This window comes from Manis pentadactyla, chromosome 1 (assembly GCF_030020395.1).
Source record: "Manis pentadactyla isolate mManPen7 chromosome 1, mManPen7.hap1, whole genome shotgun sequence".
In the NCBI taxonomy this organism is placed as follows: Eukaryota; Metazoa; Chordata; class Mammalia; order Pholidota; family Manidae; genus Manis; species Manis pentadactyla.
This window is the reverse complement of record NC_080019.1, coordinates 226,164,876-226,183,520: the sequence shown is the minus strand read 5'-3', so window position 1 is coordinate 226,183,520 and position 18,645 is coordinate 226,164,876. Positions and strand designations below refer to the sequence as shown.

At 39.0% G+C, this 18,645-nt stretch overlaps 1 protein-coding gene across 17 annotated transcripts in view; it reads right to left on the bottom strand.

Moving 5' to 3' along the window:
* The window catches only part of CADPS (calcium dependent secretion activator), a 427,320-nt gene that overhangs the window by 104,892 nt on the left and 303,783 nt on the right, over positions 1–18,645 (bottom strand). For 6 of the 17 annotated variants that reach the window (XM_057507990.1, XM_057507963.1, XM_057507997.1 and 3 more), the window contains 5 exons: positions 11,649–11,750; positions 10,083–10,146; positions 9,552–9,675; positions 7,128–7,196; positions 6,243–6,260 (listed from right to left, as the gene is read on the bottom strand). In XM_057507990.1, the coding sequence (XP_057363973.1) occupies positions 6,243–6,260; positions 7,128–7,196; positions 9,552–9,675; positions 10,083–10,146; positions 11,649–11,750 (377 nt within the window). The remainder of the gene's footprint in view (positions 1–6,242; positions 6,261–7,127; positions 7,197–9,551; positions 9,676–10,082; positions 10,147–11,648; positions 11,751–18,645) is intronic. The other 11 variants (XM_057507979.1, XM_036878135.2, XM_057507984.1 and 8 more) reach the window with 3 other exon arrangements.

Sequence of the window (18,645 nt, the reverse complement as noted above, 5' to 3'; positions counted from 1 at the left end):
ATCATGCGCCCACATGCTTGCCAGAGGGAAGACATGCGACTCGAGTCCTACATGATAACCTCAGCTGCTGCTAAAGCTCAAGCCTCCCTGTAGGCCCTTTCTTCCTTTGCAGTTCCTTGTTTATGCAGCAGCCAGAGTGATCTCTGCAAAGCACACATCTGAACCCCTGATACTCCTGCTCAGAAGAAATCCTGTTGATAACAAGAGTTATGCCATCATATGCCATAACAAGAGAGTGCCTTCATAACAAAGGCCCAACTTCTGTTGATACCTCAACTTATGCACTTATGGCCTTAGTAATAACAAATTTTACACACGTCTGTGTCCCACTATGCCCAGTACACTTTGTACTTATAAGGGCTAGAACAGTATCTGGCCCAGGGCAGATCCTTAAACATTGGTGGAAAGAAATCCTCAGTGGATTCTGCTCAATGGCAAAACAAACACTCTGTGGTTGCAATATGCACATAAACTATATACCAACTTACCCAAACTTAGCTGAATTGTACTAAGCTGAATTGTTGAATAGTAAACATTATAACAAACTTCCAAACCAGAGAACTTCAGATTTCTTAATGCAATTAAAAATGATTCAAGATCATTAAAAATACTTTTTATTTAAATTAAATTGTATCCACAGGAAGAAATAATATCTTTCTGATATTTTTCTTTTCCAACTTGGCATCTTTGTCTCTCCCAAGTCAAACTTTGTCCTTAAGACTGAAAAAGGAGGGTTTAATTCTGGACAGAAACAGTAATGGATATCTGTCATTCTTATATATGCAGTAACTTTTCTCAGGAGAATTGTTTCTCCCCCACACCATGTGGTTATGGTGGGACTGTCATGGATACTACAGAGGCAGGCACGGGTATTATGATTGGCCCAGGGATTAACATATGGTCCAAGCTGGGCCGATAAGGCTCTTCTCTGGAAAGAGTCTTGGCGAGGGAAGTTGTTTTTCCTTCTAGGGTCATTAACCAGGATAAAAGTACGATGCTGTCTGTAGCCATCTTGCTCCCAGCCCCCTACCGTGACTGCCCTGCACCCCTCACCTGGTCACACTGAAGAAGCTTGTCAGCAACTGGATAGAGCAAAACACACTAAAATTCTTTATTCCTGAATCCAATTTCTCCATGCATTTCCTGGCTACATGGGCCAAAGATGCCCTTTTCTTGCTTAAGCTATTTGCGTTTTGTTTTTGGTCACTTGCTATAGAAAGATATTATCCACCCAGTCCCCAGAGTAGTTTTCACTAATCATTGTTTATGATAGTCATCAGATTGCAAATACTTGTTTAATGCTTGTGTTTTCCTCTTTATTGTAAGCTCCCTGCAAGTAGAGACCATAACTGCTTTTGCTCATTGTTCACGCCCTTGGTCCCTGGAATAGCTTCTGGAACCTAGTGTGTATTTAACAAGTTTATGGGGAAATACATTGCAATATTTTATTTTGAAATTTATGATAAGAAGATAAATCAACTGCCTTCTATATTCCATTAACATTCAAATTACAGTCCTTGGATCAGCAGCTTCAGTGTTACCTGGGAGCTCGTCAGAAGTGGAGACTCCCAGGCCTTACCCCAGAGCTGCTGAATCCGAATCTATATTTTAACATCTCCAGCGATTTGTATGAACATTAAAGCTTGAATAGCACTGTCTTATATTCCATTTCTGAAATCAAATAATATGTCTAAACTCTACATTTAGATTTGGAGCTTTCCTTTTAAATAATAATAAATAATAACAGCTGTTATACATAATAAGTGCTTACTATGTGTCAGGCACTGTACTAAGAGCTTTATCTGGAATGTGTCTTTCAATCTTTGGAACAACTGTTTAGGGGTGGAACCATTATCAGCCATCAGCCCTTTTGCAGAACATAGAAGTGAGGCTTAAAGAGGTTAAAAACCTCATTGGAGCCAAGATAGCGATTTGAATACTTGGTGTAACAAATCCTGAGGGCTTGGGGTGGCTCTGAAGTGATGTTTTCTTGGAGTGGTATGTATAGGATTCTAACACGTGGATGCTGACATCGCTGGCTGTCATCCTAGAAACTCAGGACCCTTCCTGGACGGCGAGTGGGCCGTTATCTCTTGGCTGGAAGGTCAGGCAGCCTAGTGGGGGTGGGGTGGTGAAGGCTCCCGAATAGTGTGCACGACCCCAGACTAGAGTCAATAATGCCCATTTTATTTTTAAACTGGCTTCTTTTCTCTAGGCCTCAGTTTACTCATCTGTCAAAGGTGAAGGTTTGGGATTAGATGATCGAGAAACCTCTTTTTGGTCTTACATTTTATCACTAAAATGCCTTCTATATTCCATTAACATTCAAATTATAGTTCTTGGATCAGCAGCAAGTGTTTAATAGTATAGAAGTTGAAAATGTGGGCTTTGAAATTAGGGTTGTGTTCAATTCTGTCTTTGCAGCTAAAAGCTGCATAACCTTGAGCAATTACTTAATTTCCATCTCTCTATTTCCATCTCTCTGTATTTCTGTGAATAAAAGTGATATCTTATTATTTTCCTGGGTGCTAGAGGCTGAAATCGGATGCATCTTACATTTGACTGCATGTCATAGGTTGGTTGGTAGCATTGTTTTATTCTTAGGGATGCATAAATCAATGGTGCATCTTATAAATGATAGCCTTTTCAAGTCAATGAAATACGGTAATAAAATACTTGACAGAGTTGCCATGTGAATTAAATGAGATATGCATATAACTACTTAGAACATAGTAAATTCTCAATAAGTGCCAGTTGTCCTCATCAACAGCAATAGCAGCATGCCTTTTTTTCTGGCAGAAGAGACACCGGTTTCATATTTATTGGCACATGACATATTTTTAACACATCCTTCCTTCCTCTAAGACTCTCCTTTGTGACATTGTTTAAAACATGGTTTTTACCCTCTTCACTTTTTATAAAGTATAGATGAGGTACCAGTCTATAGAATAATTTGGGCTTAGAAATCTTGATTTATGTATCATTAAAATAAAAAGGATGAAAAGGGAAACATTTAGTCCCTTGTATATAAGACAGCATGAGATGGGCTTCATTTTGGAATAGCCTGGGTCTTTTGAGATGGGATTCGCTCTCATTGGTCTCTTGGGCGTGCGGCTCCACACTGTGTGTGTGACTATTACAAGCCTAGCTGTCTCTTTTTGTCCTTCACTGGGCCTTGGACTTATAGGAATTTGACCGGAAGTAGGGAAAGATACAGAACCTCAATACTACAGAATCTGCTGTAAGCCCTTTGGATGGATTTGACCTGCCATGGCAGGTTTCTGTCAGTTGGGAAAAAAAGAAAGTCCTTAGTTCTCTGGTCACATCAAGGAGTCTCAACTGCCCTAAGGAAAACTTCACAATGAAACAGCTCTGGCAATGGTCTGGTCTAAGGTCTGCTCTGTTTTTGGTGAATTTCCTGGATTAAAAGTTGTAGGTACTTTTGAGCTTATCCTCTGAGTGAATGGATATTGTCCAAGTGCCCACTGCATCAGCTGAAAAGGCTTTGTAGGGGGGAAGAGACAAAAAAGAATGGTGTTTGAATTTAGAAAGATCTGGGCTCAAATCCTACTTAAGAAAGTCACTTGCCACCTCTGAATCTTAGCTCCCTCACCTGCCACCAACATAGCAATAATAAAGTTTTCTCTATGTGATCAAGGCAAACACTGAATCAGATCTTCCATGTGAAGTCCTTAGCACAGCGTCTGGGCCTATAGATGGGGGAGCTATCTATCTATCTATCTATCTATCTATCTATCTATCTATCTATCTACTATCCATTTATCTAATTTTGCAAATCCATGGTATATTTGAAGGAAAATTGTTTCATTCCAAATTCCAGTAGAATCATCATGATGCTCAGAAAATTATGCAAGTATTTAGCCAAGAACTGAAGCAAAACAGTAATAATAGTGTAGACGTTCTTAGAGCTTGCTGGGTTTAGAATACGTGATGGTTAAAATGGGAATGTATTTTAAATGATAAAATTCATTTGCTGGAATCACAGCTTTTCCTTCAGAGTAGCAGCCCTTTACATCTTTTTTTTCTTTTTGGATACTGTAACTAAACGGAACATTTAATTTCTAATAATGCCACCAGACAGAAAGCATAAATCCACCAAAATGCCATCTGTAGAGTCCCATAACCTCTCCAAGCACAGTCTGACTAAAGGACTTTGTAGCTGTCTGTATTTCACCCCCACCTGCCATGTAATTCCAGTTGTGCCCTACAACCTCCATCCAGACGGTTTCGCATACCCATCCATAGATTTAGGCTGCGTTCCCCCTATAAACTGAAAAGGGAGGGGGTTAAGAAAAAGATTTAAAGTTTTGGAAGTAAGTAATTGTGCTTGTCATTCCGATTTCGATCTGCTTTGCCTAGAGAGGCATCAGACATACCAAACTTCAAGCACATATCTGCTCTGACCTTAACTTTTAGGTCTAGTTTTACTCTATTCCTTCTCCTTATTCCTTTCTCTCTATCATTGCCAACTATGGTTTTTCTGTACTGCGGACCACCCAGCCATCCCCTTGCTTAAAGAGCCTTCAGTGGCTGTCTATCATCTTTGGAAAATGAGACCTGTGGAGTTTTTTCCTTTGAAAAGTCCATGCACGTGCAAAAGTTGGTATAGATTCCAGGTTAAGAAACTTTGGACTACGAAATACAGTCTGAAATCTGTATTTTTAAGGCATATAAAGGCCCTTGAGATCTGCCTCCTGCCTATGTTGCTATCATCAGCACCCACTGCTGTCATGATTGCACCCGGTTTTGCTACCATAGTGAATTGCAGAGTAGTTAGGAATGTGGCCTCTGTCTGGGCTCAGATTCTGGCAGTGTTCTAGGAGTGTGTTATTTAGCCTCTGTGTGTCTCAGTTTGCTCATCCCCAAAATGACAGTAAGACAGTATATACCTCATAAGGGCTCTTGAGGATTAAATGAGTTACTACATATAAAGCACTTAAGAGTCATACCTGGCACATAATACACACTGAATAAGCATTAGCTATTTTTATGAGCTATTCAGTTTTACATGTTTGCACATATTACTCTACCTAAAATGCCTCTTCATTTTCTAATCCCAGCGCCTTTTCACTGCTTATAATTCTTCTTTCAAGATAGAGTCCCAGCTTTCCACACTTGTGAAGGCTGCCATGGTTTTCTGATGTGCCCTCCTACACTAACTCCACCTATTAGTGTTGCTGTGTAGTGAATTTGTAATTTACACTTAAACGCTCATTTGCACATATGCTTCATAAGGTTAACAGCTGTTTTCCTCTTGTTCACATAGTCCTTGGCTTTTACCGCTGTACCTGCACATGGCAGGCTCCCGTCAAGCACTTGTCTAATGAATGAATGAATGACTGCATGATGGAGTGAATGCATGACTACTTTCCCTTGCAGGGGGAGAGAGACTTGCATTTCTTGAACATAGGCTTGTGAGTCCTCAACCACGTATTGCTAGCCTGGTGCTTGGCATGTGCTCAAAAATGCTTTCTGAATTGATCTGAAATATGTTCAACCTTGATTAAATAAAATACATTTACCTTTGATTAAATGATAATTACCTTTTGAGAATCCTGTAGACCTTAAAAACAATGCAATACTATATATTTATTAAAATTTTAAGTTTAGAGCTTTCCTCAAAATATGCTCAGAAGTTTGTGGACCAAACAAGAAGAAAATTTCCAAAGCCAGAGAACTTTCTAAGAGCTTTCCTCTTATGAAACTCCCAGCACAGCCCCTGCTCAGCCACCCTGTGCGTGCATCCTGCCTCATCACATGGTACATATAAGAACAACATGGACACAACTTCTCTCTGTCTTGACTGATAAACATTCACCAGAGAACACAAACTTCTCAATAGGGCAGAAAACAGGAAAAAGAAATGAAAAACAAAAAAGGAAGATTAGTTTGGTTCAGTAACTTTTTTTAAAAAAAGCACATGAGGCCAAATCACTGGAATCCTGAAACCAAAGATGAAATGAAGCTCCACAGCAAACCGGAATTCTGTTCCTTCAAAGCTTATGCCTTTACAGAAATTCTGCTCTACAGAGGTCAACATCTAATGGGCATGAGATATATTTAGACAGCACAAATTAACTCCTTAAGTATTATGGCAACTCCACATCAGTCTTTGGGAGTACATACATTAAGGAGCTATTAAAAACAAAAACAAAACAAAACGAAAACTAAATATAACTCAACAGTCCTGAGAGTTTATAATGCAAATACAATTGGTTCACCTGCATCCTTTTGATTCTCTATTTGAAAGAGAGAGCACAACAAGGAGAGAAGAGAGAGAGAAACAAGAACACATATGCAGGATTAATGAGCAAGTGGACCAAAATGCCCCCCTCTTATGTGTGACATGGTATTGGAAGGAAAAGGTTGCCCTTGGATTCCCACCGCCCCGAAGTGTGGGGGCCAGCAAAAAAAGGCTCCTTCACAGAGGTGGAAAATGCTGCACAAATAGAAAATTAGTAAAATCAAGTTTAATGTGAAATCAAGCTATGAAACATACACAAATTCTCCAAGTGACAATTAAGTCATATGTTCTAGCCAGAGCTTAGAGGATAAGGACAAGTCAAAATCTCCAAAGAGAACAAGGAAAAGCTTCCCAGCTTGAGAGAGAATAGAGAGGAGGCATATAAGGTCTAATTTATAGAGAGTGGACCACCTTGTGTGATCTTATACCCACAATAGTTTGGCATTGGAAACATGGAAAAGAAGGCATGATTTTGCCCCAAGTGTCCTTTACCTGACACCTAACGCATTACTCCCAGCCTAGCTGCTACCTTTTGATTGTGTACCAGTGACAAGCACTTTACAAATTGGGGTTACACACAAGCAAAGTAAAAATGCATTCAGGTCACACACAGAGAATAACTGAAAAACTTACAGACAAATCTGAGTTTATCACAAACAAATGGCTTAATTGTCTAACCTGTTTTAGGCTGATAAAAAGTGACTGGACTTCTCACACTGGGTTTCACAGACAGAATCAACAGACAAGCCAATGCTAAAAAACTTGAAGCAAGGAGAGTGAGCTGGTTTGGTTCTGGATTTTCTTGAAATAATGAAAACAGAAAGAGTGAAGACAGCATGGCGAGGAGGTGGTAGGTACTCACGAATGGTTAAATCCATCACTTGGGAGGCCAAGCAGAAGACAGGATGCTCATACATTTCTCTCTTTTTCCCTATAAAAGAGGATTTGGGCATGCAAGAGGCTTAGGTCAGAGGTAAAGAGGTTAAAGGTCACAGGTTAGAGGAAAATGTTACATTAGCTCAAAGGAAAATAGCCACAGAGTATTTTGGGATAAACATAGGATAAAAGAAAAAGGAGTTTCAAAATTGGAGGTCTACTGGATTAACCATTCAGCATGCCATGAGTCACGAGAGAGATTGTGACCATGATTTTACACGTTTCTTTAGAATTGTTTGCAAGAAAACAATGACCAAAAACATCATGAGTAAAGGGAAACAGAGTTTCATTGATTTAAGGCTCCAAGATACTAAGGATTTCAGACTTTAGTATCTAAGGCTCTTGAGGTATTTCTTCATAAACATAGTCTCCAGCAATATTGCTACAACTTCTTTCCAAAATTCTCAGGGAACTAAGCTGTTAATTCTCATGAAGGGGCTCAAATGTAAAAATGGGAGCTTTCTTTTCTGCATGTAGGATCAGAACCTTGTAAAAGAAAGTTGTCTGGTAGTAATACCTTTAAAGCTGCAATGTCTCAGCCTACAGTGGACTATGTTCATGAAAGAAAACCTGATACATGCAGCCAGAGGATGTTGGGTTGTCTGAATTAACAATCCCAGCATGCTTTGAAATTGGTGTCACAGCCACTTTTGCAGAGGTAAAGTCAAAAAGTGGCTGAGCCAATCACGGACAAGGAAGGAGAGAAGCAGAAGAGAGCAGGTAGTGTGGAATGAGGTACTTCTCTGAAAAGAGAGTTGGAAAAAAAAGATTGGTTTCTTCAAAGACTCCCCAGACCTAAAAGTCACAGTGCAAAAGATAATTAACACAACCAAGAAGAATTGAGGCACAAAAGGAAATTACAGATCAGCTGATCTACTTTGGAAATGAATGCATTTTTACTTACAGATCTTAAAGTTTGTTTTTGGATATATTTATCTGAAAGAAGAGAGCAGATCTTACCAAAAGACTAGTAATAGCTAGACCAAGACCTATGAGGCAGCCACCATGGCAACAGAACGTTTCTTGATCCCACTCCATCTCTGGCTTTGCCTAGAATTATTAGGTACCCAGTTAACGTTACCAAATACAACCAATCATTCTGTTTGGGAAAGGTAAATGCTAGAACAATCATTTGCTAATATAGCCCTTTAACGATCTTCTTGTTCCTCTATTTTTGTCACTCATTACCAAGTCAAGAGTTGATAAACATCCTTTTAGTGCCCAATTCTTAAGTGTTTCTCCCTGGATGCATAACAATGAATTCATTACCACTGGTACACAATTTGCATTGTCAGACAGACAAAATTGAGAGAGAGAGGACATGTAATGTACAGAACACTGCGATTTGACATGGTCTCAACCTAATTCTCTTAGGAAACAAGGACTTTGGTGGGGTAAGTGATGGGGGTTTGGTGGTTGGTTAAGTTTTGTTTGTTTGTTTGTTTTTCCCCAGTCATGTCCTGAAAGCAGACATGGGCATTTGCTAGTTTTAGTCAGGTGCTTCACATGTGAGAGAACATCAGATTCCAGAATGCGGACACACTGAGTTTTGCACACAGAACTTCCACATGTATACACTTACACCACTGGTCAAGTTGGGTGTGGTTTTCAAATCACCCTATAGCAGCCAACAGGGTAACAATGAAAAGTGATTAATACCTTTGCAAATGAATAGGTCCCAAAGAACCATATCTTCTCAAGTAGAATTTATTCAAAGTGCCTTTCAGGTGAGTACTTGGTGGTCAGTGACCACTTCCCTAAAACTTGAGTGGGCTGTGGCAATAACCACCTTAGGTCTGGAGTAACTAGAATGAATGAGATCTGAAGCAAACCAGAACCCATCAGAGACAGTTTGAAACTAACCTGCCATCATATTTGAAACACTACCAAAAGACAAGGTACTTTCAAGGGGCAAGAAAGAGTTAAGCAAAATCTTAATGTTGCTTTATTCAATTCTTGTTTTACTTCTAAAGCTATCAACAGTAGACACCAAACTGCTTTGTTTCCCATATTTAAAGAAGGTACAATCCTACAGAACTCTTTCACAGGGAAGGATCAGCCCCAGATCAAACTCAGGGCCAACACAGACTCTCAGAAGGATGTTACTTATCTGATAGCATCCTATGTGCAATATTCTTCCCCTACAAAGACTATTTTCTGAGCTCCTGGTCTTTAGTTCATTGATTTGGACACAGCCAGGGAAGCTTTCACATTTCAAGTGATTTCAATTTTCAGCTTAACCTATTCAGATGGACCACTATTTTCTGGTGTCAGTCAGAAAAGACAGACACTTCCCCAGGGAGGCATAAGAAAATTTACATTAAAAATTAAGGATGGAAGAGAGTCTTACCTTCAATTTTGGCATACTCTGATAGCCGAGAATAGTTGACTAAAGCAGCCTGCTCTAGACATTTACGAATGACTGTTTTTACCTCTTCTTGTGGCACTGGGGTAACGATATCTTTCATCAAAACCTTTAGGTGAAAAAAAAAATTATTCAGGTGGTTCAACCAGATGTGTTACTCATTTATACTTGTTAAAGAGTTCAAGTTTAAAGTTAGTTGTGAATGACTTAATATTGATTAAGATCCATCATTAAAGAGAAAACACAGAATTGGAATATACAGTTAGGATGGCAAAGCCTGTTCAGGCAACAGGGAAGGACCAGGAGCCATATCTTCAACATTTGCTAACTATTTGGAGTCTGGAAAGAAAATGTCTGGAATTTTGGCAGTTTCCTCATGTTTATTCTGATATTTGGTGAATGGTAAACAAAGCCTGAAAAAAAATTACAAAGTGGGTCAATCCAATCATGGTGTTTCGTTACAATTACGTGCATGTCTCTGTATGTATGTAATCTGTCTTTCACTTTCAATCTTACCCTTTCCAAGAGTGAGAGAGTAGCTTTTAAAGCACCTTCAGGTCGACCAAATGGAAAGCAATACCTAAAAAAGACAGAAAACTTCTTCAGGTTGCCCAGATATGTTACATTTTAGCATGAAGTATGCTGCACTTTGATTCCTATAGCAACTCTCTGAGGAACAGAAAATGCATTTTATTTTGTCACATTGTGTTATGTTAATCTGAATTCACACCATATATATGTGTATATAATGTATATATGTGTATGTGTGAATAATGACTAAAGAGACTCTGCAAATGTCTGCAGCAGAAAAGAATATTTAGAGTAATGACATAAGGCTGTTTAGATTTCTATTGTGAAGGAGAACCATTTGTTGCTCAAAGGTGACCTTATAAATTATTCTAGAGACCAGTATTAAAAAATATTAGTTGAAAAGGTTAAAATCCAAACACACTTAGTTATATCCTCAAAGGATTAATATGGGAAATAAAGGAGTGTATTTTGAGCAAATCCATGATTCTGCTAATCGCCCTTCTTTGATTGTGGTTTTTAATTGCATTCGATCTTTTTATTATTGGCAAGATGTCTTGCATTCAGTATATAATCAATAAGGATTTGTCCAGGAGAATTCTGAGAGCACAGACAGAACTATGCTAGGCACCACTAAGAGTTCCATTGACCATTTCAGGCTGTCCAGCCCTTCGGGACACTGTTTGTCATGGCACAAAGGGACCAGCAGAGGCTAAACTTGGACTATCCTATGCGCACGTCCTACTTCTTCTTCTCGCCAGTGGGGTGACCTGCGGCAAGCTCCTTAACACTCGCAGCCTCAGTTTATGCCCTTGTTTAAATGGGGGTTATAATAAGCATCTTAAAGAATGGTTCTGACAATAAAAAAATGAGTTAATGCTTATCCAGCCTGTATTCCTGTACCTGACACATAGGCAGTGTTTAACGAAAAGGAACTGTTATGCTATTATAAATGTTCTTACTATTTTTGAGTTACTATTTCAGGATCTCTGGTCCAGAGCCACCAGTGTAGCATTAGAAACGTCTAATTGGCTCCAAGGGAAAAGTGAGCTAGGTGTTACAAGGTGTAAGCGTCGGACCTGCTGGCTGTCTCGAGTGTGCGGGGAGGACTCCGTCTGCCAAGGCTGATCCAAGTCTCTTTTCTTACCTGCCCAGCCAGCCAGCCCCGTTTCTGAGGCAAAGGGGAAGGTAGCTCTCCAGGGGGCACCACTGCCGTCCTTCCCTGTTCGTGTGCTCTGATTCACAGGATTTTCCACTGTTTTATTTAGAAAACTTAAAGAAGTTTCAAATACAGCTTAATAGATTTTTTACAAAATAGATTGATGACCAGGGTCAGCTTGCACAAGGAAAACTTTATTATTTTAATGAAAATAAAATGAACTTAAGACTTCAAAGTCTCTTGGCTATTGTGGAACCCTGTTGGTTTGTTTTCCTGTTCAGTTATTTATACCCAGTGTGTCTCTGATAGATTTACTGATTTAGAAAAATCAAGACCTTTATTTGCCCATCCCCAGTGTCATCCTCCTAATAAGACCCTCAACCCCAGATCCTTACCTAAAATGTGTAATCTGATTTTCCAACAGAACTCGGAGTCTCTCTTTGATTTCTTCAAAACGTTCCTTTTCTTCCACCGTCACAGTTCCAATTCCATCGGGCCTAAAAGAAGACATGGCATGAAGTGACGGGAACCTCACGTACAAACACCACCAAATCAAATCTCTAGCAGGAGGAAACTGGCCATTTTAGAACAATAACTACAGTGATCAGTGTGACCTTAAGAGAAGTCCTGCTTTTCAGTGCTCGCTACTAAAGGGGACGGGGTGCTTTAGGGTTACCGTATGGAGACATTTGGAAAACTATCTCTCGTCTATTGTGAAACGGTAAAATGTACAAACTGGTGGCTTGAAGGTCCAGTTTCTGGACCTGCTATTTGGATCACAGCTTTAAAAATTTTAAATTACTTGCCAGCATTTTTAAAATTAGGAATGTTTTATAATTCTCTTGAAAATGTGAAACAACTGACGTTAATTGGCAAGTGCCAACTAACAGTTTATTCCCTAGCTGGGGCAGGCATTCACCAGGTCCACATCTCTAATTTGCATCACCTGTCTCTCTTGTAGGCCCTTAGATCTGGGACACATTAATTACATACACAAATACCTATGAAAACCAGTGGCCTTACAACTGTCTGTCTTTTTCAGTATTAAGTGTTCTTAAATGACTCAGTTTCTACCTTATAATTATAGATGTTCAGATTAATTTATGCACTCATGTATTAAATGACAACAAATTATAAGACGTTGCTGAAAGAAACTGAAGAAAACACAAATATATGGAAAGATATTCCCTGCTCATGGATTGGAAGAATTAATATTGTTAAAATGTCCATACTGTCCCAAGCCATCTACAGATTCAATGCAATCCCTACCAAAACTCCAGTGCCATTTTTCATAGAAATAGAAAAAAACAATCCTAAAATTCATGTGGAACTACAAAAGGCCCAAAGAGTCAAAGCAATCCTGAGAAAGAAGAGCAAGGCTGGAGGCATCACAATTCTTGGTTTGAACTTTATTACAAAGCTATAGCAATCAAAACAGTAGAGTACTGGCATAAAAACAGATGCACTAACCGATGTTACAGAATTGAGAGGCCAGAAATAAACCTTTGTATATACAGTCAACTAGTATTTGACAGCAAGTCCAAAAATACTCAATGGGGAAAGGATAGTCTCTTCAATAAGTGGCACTGAGAAAACTGGATATTCACATGCAAAAGAATGAAACTGGACTCCTATGTTACACCACTCACAACAATGAATCCAAAATGGATTAAAGACTTAAATGTTAGGTCTTATACTGTAAAAATCCTAGAAGAAAACATAGGGAAAAAGCTCTTTGACATTGGTCTTGGCAACCATTCTTTTTGGATACGATACTAACAGCTCAAACAACAAAAGCAAAAAGCAACAAATGGAACTGTATCAAACTAAAAAGCTTTTGCATAGCAAAATAAACAATCAGCAAAATGAAAAGGCAATTTACAGAATGAGAGAAAATACTGTCAACCATCTATCTGATGAGGAATTCATATCCAAACTATAAAAGGAACTCATAACACTCAATAGAAAACCCCCAAACAATTTCATTAAAAAATGGGCAGAAGATCTGAATATTTTTTCCACAGATATACAAATGCCCAACAAGTAAAGGAAAAGATGCTCAACATAATTAATCATTAGGAAAATGCAAATCAAAACCACAGTGAGGTATCACCTCACATCTATTAGAATGTCTACCATCAAAAAGACAAGTGTTGGTGAGACTATGAGAAAAGGGAACACTTGTGCACTGTTGGTGGGAGTGTAAACTGGTGTAGTCATTATGGAAAATAGTGCAGAGGTTGCCCAAAAACTTAAAAGTAGAATTACCATTTGATCCAGCAATCACTTTTCTAAGGAAAAGGAAATTGCTATCTTGAAGATATATTTGACCCTCATGTTCACTGCTGCACTATTTACAATAGCCAACTGAAACAACCTAAGTGCCCATTAGCGGATGACTGCATAAAGGAAATGAATGGATAAATGAAGTGAAATGAATATATGCGATGGACTATTGTTCAGCCATGGAAAGAAGGAAATCCTGCCTTTTGCAACAACATGGATGGACCAAGAGGGCATTATGCTGAGTGAAATAGGTCAGAGACCAATATGTATGCTGCCACTTATATGTAAAATCTGAAAAAGGTGAACTCATAGAAACAGAATAAAATGATATCTGTCGGGGTCTGAAGGGTGATGGAAATGAGGGAGATGTTGACCCAAAGGTTACAAACTTCTAGGTGTAAGATGAATAAATGAGATGAATAATGTGCAGCATGGTGACTATAAAGAATAGTATTGTATTTATATATTTGAAAGTGGTTAAGAGAGTAGATCTTAAGGGTTACCACCACATACACACAAAATGGTAACTATGCAAGGGGATGCAGATGTTAATTAACCTTATCATGGCAATCATTTCACAATATATATGTGAATCAAGTCATCATGTTGTATACCTTCAACTCCACATACTACATGTCAATATCTCAATAAAGCTAGAAAAAAGAGAACAAGCTATATAGGCTGTTTTTCCATCTTAGTGAGCTATTGCTCCTTTTAATAAAATAAGGTCTTCAGCATAAATAAACGAATCTCAGTTGAATTACAGTATTCTCATGTTTCTAAATCACTGCTAGGTTCATGCACAGTTTCCCTTTTTGCTTTGGGCCAATTGTGTTGAAAATACAAAGGAAGGCTGCATATTTATAGCCCAAGTTTATCTGTATCAAATTAGACATAGGATAATCTGACCCATTAAAAGACTTTAGCTTCCCAAATCCTGTAGTGACTTGTTTTGACTACTGGCTGAGCCAGTTTGCAGATTGGTGTGTTACCATGAAACTTCTATTGGAACATTCTTCAGTTTGCAAATGCAAGTCATCTCGAGACCAAACAAATGGTCTTATTTATAGGCCTTCTCAAGGATCCAGCATAAGTTGGGAAAATCCTGTGTACTAGACCAGTCTGACTGCACAAAGACTTGGCAAATGATAGCAATGTACCTCCTGTTAGGGGTTAATTGGTCAGCTGCTCTTCATTTTAAACACTAAAAATGCCTTGCTTGAAAATATTTTTAAAAGTCCCCTCCCCAACTTTACAAAAAATACCCCTGAACAGTGAAATCCTGTAAAGGCCATTTCTTCACATTCTCCTGAACTTAAAGGAAAAAAGAAAGCAAAAGGTAAATATCAGGTAGGTTGTTGGAATCTGTGAACATGCCCTTATTCTTACATTTTCTGGAAAAACCTCAGATGTTCATTTACAAAGTTTATTTGAAAAAAAAAATTAACATGAAATGTTCATGAATCTGTAGTTAAATCTCAGGATGAATTCATTGGCTCCCACAAAAATACATGTGACACTTTCTGTGGTAACTTCTCATGTTTCTGTTATAATCTACAACTTCCTTTAGCTGTGGCTTTTGGATTTTGTTTATACAAAATTCAGCTTGCCAATGCACTGAACACATTTACATGACTGGTATGTGCATGCACACACTCGATTTGGGAAAAAGGGAGCCATTTTAAGCATTCTATTTCTTAGCAGGGAATCAACCCAGAGAAAAATGCTATTAAATACCATTTAAAATTCAGAGAGGAGTTTATAGATCACAGAGAAAAGCATGGAAACCATTTAACATGGGCAGCCCAGAGATGTCTGAGGCCATTGTGAGGAGAGAAACCTCTCTGAAGAAAGTAATTCCTTTCTTAGGCAATTAGATAATTGGAAGGCGACTTTCAGACTTGTGCCTGATGTGATAAAAATTAAACATTTAGTGTGTGCCTGACCTTCTCAGCTGATCCTCATTACAAAGGTATTACTATATATGTAAATTTTGATTATGTTTTCTTTCACTTTGTTCTGATGATTCACATTTGTAACTATAAAAGCGTCAATAGCAGCTTCTGCTTACCTGACAACCTCTTCTTGGACTACTTTCTGAATACTGTTAACATCACTATTCAAAAAAAGTAAATGACTAAAAATCACTGCTGTAGTCTTTTCCTAAATTTGCTTCGTAATTGCCTATGTCAGTTAAATAGTTTTGTTTTAACATAAATGAAACAACTATACATCTGTAAGGCATGTGATACAGAGTTCACCAACAAAAACAGGTGTTAAAAAAAAAATCACAATTTGACATCAAAGGCAAAGTAATTTATAATTGCCAGAATTGCTCTGAAATGGTCTGGGTAAGAGGGGATGCTATTTTGTAAACTGGGAAGACAAGCAGAAAAAATACAATTTGTCAAAGATCACAGGTCGTACCTATATCAGTTTAAAAATATCCTTTCTTTGTTTGATTTCACCTAATTATGTTTTGAAATTCTGTCAAACATCAATTTCTTTTCTACTGACCCCTATAATTAGTCAATGCTAATTGCACAGGTTTAGATAGATTTTTATGGAGCTACTGACTGAAAAATCCCGATTCAGTATTTTGGGGAACACTGTTCCCATAGAGGCAAGAAAATACTTTTCCTAGAGCAATGGTTCTCAAATGGGAGCATACCTCAGGCTAACCTGGAGGTCTTGCTTTGACCCAGGTTGCCGGACCCTACCCCAAGAATTTCTGATTAGTAGATTTGGGATGGGGCCTAAGAATTTGCATTTCTAACACATTCTCTGGTGCTGCTATTTGGGGGACCACACTTTGAGAATTTCTGCCCTAGAACAAAAAACTATTTGTGGGTAGTTTTCCAGTGGCTGAAAGAGCCTGTTTGCTTCAGAGTTCCCAGTTTCCCTTGGGTTGGGGTGAACTTGGAATCAGAGATCTTCTCCAAGTATGTGGTCCTCTTATAAAGCTAGCAATCCCTCCCCAAAGTGGTATTTGCACTGTTTCCAGGGTGCCTGCCATTCCAAGCAGAGCTGGTTACAAAATAAATAGAAGAACACTACTGGGGTCTCTCAGCGGCCATGCTTTTTCTTTTTTTCTGGAAACATTTGGGGGTGACTCTATCATTGCCATAACACGGGCTCTCCATCTTGTTCCTTTCTCAATACTTTAAACAGTTAAGGAAACACAAAGAATGAGGTGGTTGGGAGGGAATGAAGCTTGTAGTGAGTAAATCCCAGGCTGACATGCGCCTTTACTCAAAATACACATCTAGGAGCCTGAACACCCTGTCCTGTCAATGTCAGTAGTCAGGACTACTGCATCTTCCGCTCCCTTTATTTTATTTTATTTTTTGCTTCTTAGCATCCATTGCTACTTTCTAACAACACCCAACTTTCCCTCTGAGGAATGACCAGTGGCTGCATTGTGGGGTCTCGTGGGGGGAGGGTAAATTGAGGTGCCTATTCTCCTGCTATTAATGATGAAGGCCTTCCTCCAAGCCACTTCCTCCCTTTCATGGCCACTATACATCTCAGATGAACTATGACCTAAGCTCAGCCAAATGGACACTCTTTTCTAGAACTTTTATGTTGAGTAAATGGTGCAAGAACGACAGAAGCAGCAGGTGGAAGACGTGGAACCCAGCAGCTGTGCCCTCACCAGACTGTCCTCACAGTAGTAGCTCTTCACCTCTGGTTCCATGTTAGAGCCTCGCAAGGGCTTTTCCAGGTCCCATCCTCAAGCTGTGATTCAGTATGTCTGCAGCAGGTCCTAGTGCTAGGCACTGGCAAATTTAAAGCTCCCCAGGTTATCCTAAAGTGCAGGTAAGGGCTGAGAACAAGTGCTATCATCCTGTTTCCTACTCTTTGTAGCTGCCTTGATCCCAGTTTTCCCTTTCCTTCCTTTGAGGCTCCCAGCATCATCCCAGTAAACTCTCTTTTGCTGAGATGATCCAGAGTTAGCTTTTTTTTTTTTAACCTATATTGAACTTACTTAAGTTTATAAAGCACACGTCCCTTCCTTTCCCATGCTCTCAATTTTAGTAGAAGCATTGATGCCTTTGAACTTTGCTTTAGAAACACACACACAGACACACACACACACACACACACACACACACAGGAAAATGTGTCCCTGGTCATGTCTGGTTCCACCTAACTGCACACTTGCTAACAACTCACTTCTTGTATATCATGATTCTGCAAACTTGAGATAATATGCAGGTTAAGAGCAGTCATTTTTGGAGCACTGTCCAGGATAGGATGCTCTCCCACCTGGAGCCATCACTGGGGCCAGAAATGGGTCTCTCCAGCCACAACAGACTATATTGCATCTGACAGAGTGGGCATCTCTGGAATCCACCTTTCAAGTTTTCGGCAAACCATTTTCTCACTGTCCTTCACAAAGTTGACATTTTCGGCAGCATGATAGGAAAGATGTCATGTCGGCTGCTCTTCAAGTTCTTGTCACAGTGGTTAGCACCAGTTCTGTCATCTTTACTCTCCTCACAGCCTCTAATCTTGAGCCATGTCACAAATAATAATTTATCCAGAGTTGTCTGTGTGTGCATTTGTGTCAGATTGAAAGTACCATAACCCAGCTGCCCATCCTTTACATTAGTAGTTATGCAAATGATTCTCCCTTTCCCCAAACACCTCTGAGCTGGAGCCTATTTATTAAAACCTAATGTAGGATTGATCCAATACAATTAAGTACTAGGTTTTTAATGGGAAACACTTAATTTTGATATTTGAAATTAAGTGTGAACAAATGAGTCAAAGAAATCAAGCTGCAATGGGGTTTGTGGAAGTGTATATATCTATTTGGGGTGGTTAAATTGTCTCTGCACATCCAAGCGAATACACAGATTGCTAGCATTTAATTATCCTGCTAGCACCGTTCTCCACATTATATTGCAAGCTGGGTCACACAACGCTTGCTTGAAAGGTAAGATATCTTTACAAGAAGGCCGGGTTATCGAATTAATTCAACACTTACAATGATTGATGTGTTTTGATATTGCATCTATTTGGTGATCAAATGCAGAATATAGGTGTAAAGAGAAATGTATGAATTCAACAAAAGAGGAAAGAGTGTCCACTTCTCTGCAT